The sequence below is a fragment of the Dermacentor andersoni genome, chromosome 3, assembly GCF_023375885.2.
Source record: "Dermacentor andersoni chromosome 3, qqDerAnde1_hic_scaffold, whole genome shotgun sequence".
NCBI classification, from domain to species: domain Eukaryota; kingdom Metazoa; phylum Arthropoda; class Arachnida; order Ixodida; family Ixodidae; genus Dermacentor; species Dermacentor andersoni.
In genome coordinates this window covers 160,577,562-160,590,155 of record NC_092816.1, presented here as the reverse complement: position 1 = coordinate 160,590,155, position 12,594 = coordinate 160,577,562, and the positions used below count along the sequence as shown (strand labels likewise).

General features: G+C 46.6%; 1 protein-coding gene across 2 annotated transcripts; it reads right to left on the bottom strand.

The window, feature by feature from the left end:
- Nucleotides 1-226: 226 nt before the first annotated feature.
- LOC126524545 (uncharacterized) lies at nt 227-5,263 on the bottom strand. Of its 2 annotated transcripts, XM_072286792.1 has the most exons (2): nt 4,065-5,263; nt 227-3,132 (listed from the first exon to the last, which is right to left on the bottom strand). In XM_072286792.1, the coding sequence occupies exon 2, from the start codon at nt 2,266-2,268 to the stop codon at nt 1,342-1,344; it is 927 nt and encodes a 308-aa protein (XP_072142893.1). In that variant the 5' UTR covers nt 2,269-3,132; nt 4,065-5,263; the 3' UTR covers nt 227-1,341. The 2 variants fall into 2 exon arrangements, with proteins under 2 accessions (XP_072142893.1, XP_050028801.2); XM_050172844.3 differs by lacking the exon at nt 4,065-5,263 and having other exon boundaries at nt 227-2,242.
- Nucleotides 5,264-12,594: the final 7,331 nt, after the last annotated feature.

Genomic DNA, 12,594 nt, shown 5'->3' with positions numbered 1-12,594 from the left:
CCTTTAGCGAGTGCCTTCCTTTGAAGGGGATGATCTGCTCATCTATTGCCTGGCAAGACTCTGGTTCAGCCAAATTCTTGAATGAAGCATTCAGTTGGTCGATCATTGGACGAGCTTTCTGGAGGCGATTGAAGCCTTCCTCAGAACTCTTCTTTTCTAAAGCAGCATCGTTGAGGTGAAGAACTGATAATATTTCCTCCCATCTGTTCATTTCGTCAGCAACCATGTCCTGCCTAGTGTTTGAGGACCAGTACGAACGCCTAAAGGAGATGTCGACTATTGACATGTACATGCATATGCCCAAAAAAACCTCCATTTCATTCTTTGATATCACCATCATTTTTGGACGATTAGATATTCTGTGCCTGTTAGATTCAAATATTAGCAGCTCAATGAGATCCTCACCATACATGAGCTTGAACATTTTCAGTGCAGTTTTGCCTTCAGCAGCTGCAGCCTTAGGCTTCAGCTCGTTGTGCACTTTGGTGCAATGAGGAATATCTCTCTTATCCCAACGCCATACCTTCGGCTTTTCCTTCTGAATGCGACACTGTTTTGGTGCGCCCTCGCCTTCAGCATCGCTGTCAACGTCTTCCTCCTCACTCGCACTGCTATCGGTTATATCACTCCATCTGTCCACTTCTACTTCGTTCTGGCTATCATCTTCACTGTCAAGGCGATCATCGTCACTACCAGATGGCAAGTCTTCTCCAAGTAGCGCATTCACCTGGTCCCGTGGCAACGGGACATCCAATAGTTTATCGATTTCCGCATCGGTTAATTTCTTCTTTGAAGCCGGAATCCTCCTAATGAGAACAAAGTAAAGCTGCGTTAAAAACTATATAGAACATAATAAATAATGCACTCAAATCTGAGCAGCAGCAGTAAACCCTTACGAAAAGCCTCACATGGGCATGTCGTTTTCCCGCCATGCATGGTGTCCACCACAGTGGACATTTGAAAGAAGTTGTTCGGAAAACTGACCTATGTTTTACTCAGTCGTAATATCAATGGCGCGTACCTAACAGTATCTCTTTTCTTGTTTCCGCATAATTATACATCGCAAATTAGGGAAATGTGCGAATGGTAAGCCAAAAAGTGAAGACAAACGTCACTTACCCGCTCGAGCAGGGGGCAGCCATCTTCATAGCAAAATTTCGAGGCAGCCGCAGTATGGTGGCGCCATCTAGCGCATCGAAAACGCACCTTTTTTGTCCACTGTAGTGACCAGCATGCACAGGAGCACCTGGCGTACACTGAACGTGCTCTAAAAATCGCAGAAATTTGTCCACTACAGTGGACACCATGCAACAAAGGGTTAATACGTCCAGCGCCATAGATTCATCCGTCTCGGAGCTGGAGCATGGAGTCATCAAGGCACGCTCTGTTTGCCACGTGGCGACAACGAGCCCTTGCCTCAGCTGTCTCGCATGCAGACATTCTTTGATTTCTTCTGTGGTCACGGGATTGGCCCAAAGTGATCAGTTCAGCAGGTGGCAGTACACTAAGCTCTTGAAGGACTTGTTCAAAGCTTGAATGTCCCTTGTTAAACCATAACACAGCCATTGCGGCTGCAGTTTCCACTGCTGTTCGAGATGCAAACTTCGTCTTCGAACAGAGAAGCCAGATTTTGCTGCTCAATGATGCTGCAGCATTTTGTGTCTTTCCTTGTAGACAGCGAACCAACAGTTTTTCATCCGTGAGGCGCTTATATATAGGAAGCACAGCCAACCCCTGAGTGTTCGTGAGGATTGGGGTGTGGTCTGGTGTAGGCTCCCCAAGAGCTTCAGCTCGCCTGTGTTTGCACCAGATAGTTGTCCCTTCTGGACAGTATCTGTGGCTTCCTGCGGTGTTGCTGGATGATGAGTAAAAGTATGAGGCCCAGATAGCACGATACATCTTCAGGAGATCACCCCTGTTGGTGTTTATAGCAATGCGATAATAGTTCTGCAGCTTCCGAATTATGCCATCTTTCAACTTCTCTCCACGTGGAAGTAATGTTGGAAGCTTCCTATGTGCAGTGCCTAGACGCTTGGCTACGTGATTTGTGCATTCCTCCTTGTCCACAACTAGTTTACCATACACCTTGGCCTCGGCAACAGTGGTGTATGCTTTGCTATCCCCATCACTGAGGAACTTGGTGAGGCGCGATAGTGTCTCGTATGATGGCGTCCTCCATATATGCAAAGCTGCCTCAGTCTCCATAGCATGAGAGGAGCACTCTGTTTCTTTCACAAATGAGACTGTGAAATGCCTTCCATATTTCATTCTCAGTACCCAAGTCTTGGTGTCGGCTACAGGAAAAAAAAAATGATTGCAATATCAAGCACACAGACCCGTTCATCCTTTGTGCCAGGGGAGTTGTCTACAAGTTTCCATTATCCTGTGGCGCATTATACATTGGCCAAAAGCAGACAATGCATAAATGGAAGATTAGGAGAACGCTGAAATTACGTGGTGGAGGTTCTCTTGATAACCTCCCTAAACATTGCTGCACCTGTAGCACAAATGATAAGAAAAAGAAGATCCAATGCAAACCGCTCTTTGACAAAACAAAAATTTTATGCAGACATAGAGATCAACTCGTGCGTGAGCTCATTGAAGCCTTTCATAAGCGTATCATCGGAGATAAGTGTGTCAGTCAGACTTCTGTCCGGTTCTCTAACAGGGAATTTCGCTTTTTGGCCAACTCACACAAGCTAACACATGATGACAGCCTTGTTTTGTTTTGGTTTTCGTATTTATTCATGCATGTGTTTGAATAAACATCAGTTGTGAGTTAGCGCTCGTCCCTGTTTTCCTTGGCTTGCCCTCGCGTCTCTGCACAATCTTTTTCAATAGGCATTTCAACCAACTAGACAAACTCACTGCTCCTTGTAAACAGCTCATGCTAAAGTAAATTACGCATTTGAGAATGCGATAGTTTTTTAGCCACTCTTGACTTCGTTTGGATATCGAAATGGTTTGCCTTATGCGCTCAGTTGTGAAGCAGGCCATATGAAGCTTTGGCAACATTGCTACATGAAGTTGACTTCAAGCTTACACAAGCTGGGCTTGCACTTTCTGAATTATCCTGTGGTGACGAGCAAGGAATGCTTGATGGGACAAAATGTTGATTGAGAGTAGGGAGTCCTGAAAAAAAAAAAAAAAACAGCATGGGAATGTCACACTCATCAAGTGTAGTTTCTTTGCCTGGAAATAAAAACACTGGCTATAGCATGTTTAATTCACATCAAGAGTGAAATTAGTGGCTAACAACTGATTCACCTATAAGAAAGAAATGTTGCCCACTTAGCAGAAAATGAGAATGTACAAAACCAAGAACCTCCAAGCAACAAAATTTAGATGGGTGTTTTCATGAACTTAGCGTATAAGAAGCATCATATCCCATGGGTGCTAAGAATAAAATTTATTTGAGTAAAAACCACTCTAACCTAGCAGGCCAGGCAAGAAAGTACGTTGCACACCAAAATTTTAGAACACTACCATTCTTTTCACACACCATAATAAATTCATGCGTGAATTAAAGGAAGCATTTAAATTGCATAACAAGTGACATGTGCACTAGCACTCCCTCAGTAACCCTAACATGCGATGAAATTGATTTTCTTGATGCAACTTGATTTTGCCTTGTGTCTTTTGTTTGGTGCTGATGTGCGAAGCTTTGATTTAGGCTGTTGTACGTGCATGTTTCACATGCCCGATTAGGATATCTGATGAAGCTGCATCGATTTCCTTTTTTGCCCGTTTTCTTTTTATCTTGACCTCTTTTCATTTATGGTTAGGAAGTGCAATGGTAACTTGTATTAACATGAGGAATTGGGCTGTAGACAAGCGCTTAAAGATGAAGATGACATAGAAGAAGGTAAGAGCATGACACAAGCGTGACATAAACATTCAGTTGCCAGTGAACGCTTGTGTCATGCTCTTTCCTTCTTCTATGTCATCTTCATCTTTAAGCACTTGTCTACAGCCCAATTCCTCATGTTAATACAAGTTACCATTGCACTTCCTAACCACTTCAAGGCAATTTGTCAAATGAGATTTTGTAAAATGTGGCCTACTTGCTGCTCTTGCTGATGCCCGGAAGGCTCTCTCAGCCGATGCCTGGCTCCTGGCTGGATCTGTGCTGTCAAGGCTCCACAAAGGTAGATACCGTGATGGTGCTGCCGTTTTCTTCAATTGTCGCTGGGCTGGTCGCCACATTTCTGTTGCTTTGAAATATGAGATCACGGTCTTAGTTACATATTTCCCATGGTGTCATTTGGAGGCACACATTCTGTATGCAACCAAGGTGGGCAAATATATACAGCAGCCACTGAAATCATAGTAAAAGCTTATAATAAGGGAAAGTAAGAAAAGGAATAAAAATATTTTTTCAACTTCTAATGTGCCATAAATCTGTACTCAGTTCAAATGAGTGTATGGGGTAAGCTTTTTAATACCTTTTAAGGACTTCTACTGAAAAGTTCCAATTGTATCATAGTAAGTTCTCATGAAAGCACACACAGCAATATCTTTTGATCTTCATAGCTCTATTTCAAAAATGATAGCAATGGTCAAATGAATCCTGACATCACTAAGTGCATCTTGGGCTCAGCAAAGACTGGATAACGGTCACAGTTATGCAACTAGGTAGCCAATACTTGACAACTACATGTATCTGCTTAATTATTTTCATCCTCCCTAATTATTTTCAATTATTTTAACCTTCGTGAAATATATTACCTCTATTATTTTTAACTTTGATAACAGTATTGCTAGAATACTAATCTATCTTACAGAACCTGTTATAGGTCTCAAAACATTCACATGCACCCAGTTCTGGTACATGCTGAATAACATTGCAGAAAGAGTGGCAAAATATCAGGGAATTGATTGAAAAATATTCAAGAAGCATTGCACATGGGAAAGTTTTGCAGACTGGATTAGTTTCGAACCAACAAATCAACCGAACTAAATATTTTGCTTTTTCTCTGGGGAAATACTGGAGACCACTACACGCATTTCAACTGCTCCCCTTCATTTTTTTTTTTCATTTCGCTTGAAAGCACCAGCTCAGTCCACGAGCGTGACCACAACCACTGAGTAGCGGCCTCTGGAAATTCTGATTTGATCTAATAACTCTACAAGGAAGTGCTGCAATAAAAGCATTTCCTCCCAGCTCCATAGCTTTGATGGTCAAACGCAAAGCACAAGTTAGGTCACAGCTGCTGCACTTTGATACAACCGAAGTGCAGAAAACGCTGGCGCCTAGCATAAATATTTTAGTGAATGTTAAAAAAAATGAAGTGATCAAAATTTATCTACCAAGGCATGTTTGGAGCCATTGTTTTTCTGGCAGGTAAAAGCAGAGTAATCCAAGGAATTTCAACGCATGCATACTAACGGTGACTGTGAGGCAGTCTGGCGGTTCGTCACAGCTGACAGCGAGCAGTGATGTTGATCAGACAGTAAAAGAGCACTATTGAACATGACACAAGGTGCCCCGCGAAAGAAAGTGTCCTCCAGCTTAAATATCGCTCAACACATAAGTGCTCACAGAATGCGCCTCTCGTTGAGACACAACATAATGCAAGTACGGCATATTCACTTACCAGTTGTACCCCAGAAGAAATCTTCGGGGACAAAGCGAGCACTGCACACCTTCGTTGTTTTCATAACAGGCTTCCCAATGCGCAATTTCACTGTCCACTCCTTTTTCATGCATTTATCGTAAGGAAACGAGTGAAGGCTTACCTCGCCTTTGACTGCACGGTGTGTGCACTCAGGCACACAGCACATTTTGTTGCTCTTGTACATCTTGCCCATTTCATCAAACACGTGTCACGTGTCAAAACAGTGTCACTGCAAAAGGAAACCTGTGCCTTAGCTGCGTAGATCACTGCAGAGCTCTGAAATACCGATGTAAAAAGACACAATTGCTCCAGCGCACCACACTAACTGAACACGGGCGATGCGGGCATCCCCTCGTTAAGGCTTACGACGGTTGCCGCATGGCGTCGCTACCATCTCTGAAAGTTGCGAATCAGCCTTGATTAGGCCTAGCGGCAAGCGAGTTGTGTTCTTCCACAGTTGCTTTGCGTTTCAGCCTACGTCGACGCCCTTGGTACTTGTTCTTGTTTCGATATTTCCGAGCTCGGAAATCACGCATCTACAAGTGATCTATTGCGGACTAGAAGAAACATAGAAACGCATGGCAAGCGCTGACCATCGCAACCTCTCCGTGCCGTTGTCAGATGGGAAGAGGACTTGGCACCCGAAGGTGCCGCGTACATGAGCTTACATGTACACATCAACCCAACATCATCCAATACATTGACCCTGGCGGTCCCTCTCTACCTGGGCTGACTGGGCGGGTGTCTTCTAGAAGTTCGGGCCAACGGTCCTTCCCGGACAAGGGGGCTGTTGTGGGGCAGAGCCACTAAGTTACTGGACTCAACACACAAACAGCCATGTCGGTCTTACAGGACACAAGCCTGACTGACCCTCTGACTGCCTTGACGCAAAGGAGGTCAAGGCATACAATTATTGAGAACTTGCATGAGATCCAGCCCATGCCACATTAGTAGTTCATGCAGCACGAAAGAACGAGTTTCTCTACTGAGCCAGCTCTGTCACGCACAAGGCTTCAAGGGGAGGGTAGGGATTGGGGCATGTCCTCCTCCGGGCAGCATGTGTGCCTGCCTGCCAGCATGCGTCAGAGGCCAGCGTTCGTTAGACAGGTCAGAACAAGTCTGAGGTGGAGCAGGTGAGTTGGAAAACCATGACATCGTTGAGGTAACACAGACATATAGACCACTTGAGGCCACACAGTATGTTGTCCATGAGTCGTTCAAAGGTGGCAGGGGCGTTACAAAGCCCGAAAGGCTCGACGTTAAATTCATATAAGCCGTCAGGCATAATGAAAGCGGTTTTCTGGCGATCGGCCACAGCCATCGGGACCTGCCAGTACCCTGAACGCAAGTCGAGGGACGAGAAGAATTCTGCTCCCTGAAGACTGTGGAGGGCGTCGTTGATGCGTGGCAAAGAATAGACGTCTTTGTGCGTTACCTTATTTAATCTATATGGTAGTCGACGCAAAAGCGAATAGACTTGTCCTTGCGAACAAGAACGACAGGAGATGCCCAGGGACTGTGCGATGGTTGAATAACGTCACGGCGCAGCATATCTTCGACGTGGGTGGTAATGACACAACGCTCTTTGGCAGAGACGCGCTACGGTCGTTGACGTAATGGCTGATGTGAACCGGTGTCAATGTAGTGCTGCACTTCTGACATGCGGCCCAGGTGAGGTTGTGAAACGTCGACTGAACTTCTAAAGTGGTGCAGGAGATCAAGAAGGTTGGCGCGTTCGGCAAGTGTGAGGGTATCTGCGATGGCACTCGAGAACGCATCCCTGGACGTCTCCTCAAGCATGGAAATTGAAGATGGTTGGCCGGAGGTGACATCAAAAGAGTCTCCGGAGACGTCAACCAAAGATGAAGAGTCGACAAGTTCCACGAAGCCAAGGCATTCACCAACGAGCAACGTAATAGGAGCACAGAGGGGATTGTAAAAGTATATATTGCTGCAGCTTCAGGCCATGTCAAGCATCGCGAAGGGTAGTGGGAGAGATTTACCGCTCATGAGGACGTCAGACGGTGTGAAGAGGACCGTTGCATCAGTGATGGCATTGCAAGAGACTGGTACGAGGGCGAAGGAGCCAGGTGGAATATCTGTGTCCTCGCGCACGGTAAGTTTAGAAGGACAGTCACAATCTTCGTCTAAGGGTGCGTCACAAGGGGAAAATACAACTTCGGCGTGTGCGCAGTCGATCATGGCTTTATGACGGTATAAGAAGTCCCATCCGAGGATGACGTCATGCGAGCAGGTGGGAAGAACAACACACTCGATGTTGTAAACAACGCCGTGATTAAGCACACGTACAGTACAGGCTGCGTGCGGAGTGACGTGCTGTGTGCTTGCCGTTCGAAGCGACAGTCCAGAAAGCGGCATGGTCACCTTGCGCAGCGAACACCACACTTTGGCGGCTATCACATAAATGGCTGCGCCGGTATCCGCAAGAGCGAATGCAGGAACACCTTCTACACAAATTTCGACCACGTTAACAGGACAGGCGCGAGGACTTACAGTTCGAATGTGGCGCAGTTCTTGCCTCTTGAACTGCGACGTTCAGTTTTCCTGGTCAGGTGGTGCAGGTCGCCGACGCATTGGGGAGAGCGAGCGTCGGCAAGGGGATGGCGAGCGACGCGAAGGAAATTCTGGGAGGTCAGAAGGAGTGGCGTATTGGCGAAAGGGCTGGCCGCCGTACTGTAAGGGTCGAGAGGCGACGGCGGCAATATCACGCGGCGTGTCCGGGAGTGCAGCAAGAATAACAGATTGGATGATTGTCAGGCATCCTCCAAGGATTAGCTCTTGGTGCGGTCCAAGATGCAGCATGGGTTTCTGGTGGCACCGTTTGGGACTGGGTCGCGAAAGACGCCGGCGAAGGCCTGCGTACTGCCTGCGCGTATGTAAGAGGCGTGGCCACAGGCAGGACTGGCTGCGCATAGGTGAGAGGCGTGGCAACAGGCTGCACTGCCAGCGCAGAGTTGAGATTCGCGGCTGCAGGTGGCTGATGGTGAGCGGAAGGGACAACTTGAGCGACCTCTGCGGAAATGAGGGTGCGGAGCTTGTTTGGAAGACGGGAGCTGGGTTCCTGAGTGAAGGGGACTAAAGAAAGCTGGTGGGCAACTTCCTCACGGACAAAGTCCTTGACCCGCTGAAAGAATGAGGATGGATCGTACATGCTGTCAAGGCTCACCAACGCGTCGTTGCTTCTCAGAGCACGCCGAGTCGAAGCCCATTGCTTCCTTAACTCATTGTAACTGTGGCATAGGCTGACGACTTCGGACACAGTGCGCGGATTCCTGGCTAGGAGCATCTGGAATGATCCGTCATTGATGCCTTTCAGTATATGGTGAATTCGCTAAGCTTCGTGTATGGCGGCGTTGACTCGTTTACAAAGGTCCACGACGTCTTCAGTGTAGCTCGTGAACGTTTCTGCTGTCTGCTGTGCTCGGGCGCGCAAGCGTTGTTCAGCGCGCAGCTTGCGAACAGCGGGTTGGCCGAACACGTTCGTAAAGGTTGTCTTAAAGACTGACCATGTGGGTACGTCACTTTCGTGGTTGTGAAACCAGAGTTGGGCAACACCAGCCAGATAAAAGATGACGTGGGTTAACTTCGCTGCATCATCCCACTTGTTGTGCGCGCTCACCCATTCATATAACGCAAACCAGTCTTCTACGTCTTCGTCATCTGCACCGCTGAAAATCTTGGGGTCCCGTTGTCGTGGAACGCCGGTGCAGGTGACGGACGGTGGCTTCGGCGCGGTTTGGGATGAGCTGTCGGTCATGGCGGGCGGAAGCGTTCTTGATCGCAGCTCCAGGGTTTCAAGCGACGGGGTTTGAGTCCCCGCACCTCCACCAATTGAGAAGAGGTTTATTTGCGACTCCTAGTGCAAAGGCACAGTGACCGGGAACGGCGAGACAGACCGATGCACTGTCCAAAAAGACGCCAGCAATCAACAGCGCGAGCCGAGCTGCGCGCTGGCGATGTGGCTATGCCGTGAGACGCGTCTTCTTCACACTTCATACAGCTGTGTACTAATATGCTATCGCAATTGATGCTTTCCTTTTGGGTGAAACTGCGATTCTTTTTATAAATTTGGTCTTGTTTGTTATGTTTGTTACACATGTGACAAAAAATAAATTGCTTAACTGTGATAGGACATCCACAAAAAAATGTGGGCACTATTGAGTGCGACCCGCTGCGAAAATACCCAGAGTGACTAGGCACCACAGCACCTTTTATCCATGATAAAATGTACACAAAATATACAGGCACTGTATAAAGTGTCGTTCACAACAAAAAAATAGCCAGACTGGCTAGACATCACAGGTTCTCTTGACTATAATAGGAGTCATAAATGATGTAGGCACTTCACAGAGTGTGACACACAGCAAAAAACCTGTGGCTAGACACCACAGCTCTATCACAAAATACAAAAAAATGTAGGCACTGTATGTAGGCAAAATATCACCACAGGCTAGACAACATACTTTTCTTATCTGAGATAGTACACAAAAAATGCAGGCAATGTATTTAGTCCAGCAAAACAAAGGAGTGAGTAGACAACACAGCTCTCTTACCTGCGATAAAATAGATAAAATACAAAAGATGTAGGTACCACATAAACTGACTGGCAGCAAAAAATAACCAGACGGGCTAGACAACCCACCTTTTCATATCTGATGAAGTAGTAAGAAATGGAGGCAATGAATAACATGACCTACAGCAAAAAAATAGCAAGAGTGACTAGAGTACAAAGAATGTCGCACAGCACCAGCTGTTTCCAGCACTTAGCATAGCACACTGAATATGAGCCACCTACAAATGAGCCGACCCAGAGCAAAAAATAATCAATGGCTAGACACCACAGATCCCTTACTGAGATAAAACACGCAAAAGAAAGTTAGTATGGGTCGAGTGAGACAGCACCACAGACCCACAGAAGAAACAACGAAAGTGACAAGAGTGCTACAGTGCCTGTGAGCAATTTTTTAAAGGAACATCAGAGAGCACTGTCTGTTTCTAGCACTCAATGAAACACAATATGAGTCGCCTATGAGCGAGGCGACCTTGATGTGGTTGAGCCAGAAAGGTTCGGTTGCACTGGCATGTCTTGCGTAGAGTTTGACGGGTGACATGGTTGGAAGCTTGTGATGTTGGAGGCCACTCCCGTTGTGACAAAAGGTCCTTGTGCAGGAAAGCTGAACACTGCTGGCTGGTGGCCTGTCATTTGCATCTGTTGGCTGAACACTTGTGACAAAAGGGCTTGAGTGCCTTGAAGGAAGGAAGTTGTAATGTTTGCCATGAGTTGATTTATGTTATTCCGCTCCTCCTGTAAAAGCTGCCGCTGCTGTTGAAATATCATGTCTGTGCTGTCTTAAGAGCTCAGCACTTCTGCATTGCTGATCAGCGAACAGTTCACGCAGCTCCGAGTGCTTGCTGTATCTGGAGCGCTTCCTTGGTGGCTGTGAACATCTGGCTTCTGGGGCTCCACGCAAACACAAGCAGTTGAATAGTTTAACTTTGTCATAAGAAACCTATTCCAGAACAGAACCTTTTGTCCTTTTCGCTTGTCACGTCATGGAAATTTTAAGACTTGCTTGCGAAGAAAAAGGAGCACTTTGGTTTTCCCTAATATTCTGCAATTTCAGCATCGCAGGTCTTGTGACCTCGGATTGTAGTGCTAATTTACCCAAAATTGTATATATTTCGTAGCAAACGTTTTTTATGCACAGCACAGTCGCATTGCCCGAGTTAACGTTCACAGAATGTTTCCAGCGTTTTTCATTTCTTGCCCAGGTGAGCATGAAAAACGTTTCTTAAAACCCGCTGTGGTTGCTTAGTGGCTATGGTGTTGGGCTGCTAAGCACAAGGTCGCGGGATTGAATCCCGGTCACGGCGGCCGCATTTTGATGGGGGCAAAATGCAAAAACATCCGTGTACTTAGACTTAGGTGCACGTTAAGAAGTGCACGTGGTCGAAATTTTTGGTGTCCGCCACTACGGCGTGCCTCATAATCAGAAAGTGCTTTGGCACGTAAAACCCCATAATTTTAAAGGTTTCTTAACGAGCGTATGTGATTAGACAGAAAGGAACCAGTGACTTGCAGGGCTGTGTACTTCTGCGTCGTCATCAGCTTCACTTGCACACGTGTCTGTGAAAAAAATAAATACAAACAGCCTTATAAGTGCACATTACGCAGTCTACTGCTAGTTTTCACGTTTAATTACAAAAAGAAGGCGGAACAAATACATATTAGGTATTACCTGCAAAGGCACCATTACATTCAATGTGCTTGCGTTTACAGTTATGGTGAACATATCCGCAGTGGCACATTTTATTTTACTGGCGCAAACAGAGCTAGGGTTTTTCAACAAAGTGGCGAACGCAAGGCATGCAAACGACCACATATTCTTTTGTAAAGATCATACTCCTAAACGCGAGCCTACAACGCTAGGAAAAGAAGTTTGTGAATTCGCCAGATGCCCACTGCAGTGGGATCTGCGGGCAGCATCGAGCGGTACACATAGGGATATCGATATCTTCGGTTGTAATCGCAGTTGTTAATCTTTTTCACGGGAAGCTTGCCTACATAACCCTTGCCCCCTGCGGTTTGTGTTCTCGCACTTTCTGGCCGCGCCTCTTAACAGCTGCGAGCTGCCATGTGTACGCAACGTTCACGCGAAGTTTTACGCGCTTCGTACGCACATACGTCGTTGCTTTCGCGCAGTCCGCAAAGTACGCGAGTGTTATGCTGTATTCGCTTACCGGCTCGGGAGTCTTTCGTCCGGCTCGTTGCTGTCGATCCCGTAATGCAGCGCTTGGCTCATAGGACGATGTGCGAGTAGAGCATTCATTTCAGAAAACCACTGCCAAGTGGATTTTCCCGTGCCGCTCTTGCTTTGCTCTAGCAGCTCCTAGGGCATGTCAAAAGAAAGGTGTTCTAAGCAACCAACACTATGGCACAGGCCGAGAAGGTGAA

Excerpts from the sequence above, each read along its gene's own strand:
- LOC126524545 (XM_072286792.1), bottom strand. The coding sequence starts at position 2,268 with ATGAAATATGGAAGGCATTTCACAGTCTCATTTGTGAAAGAAACAGAG.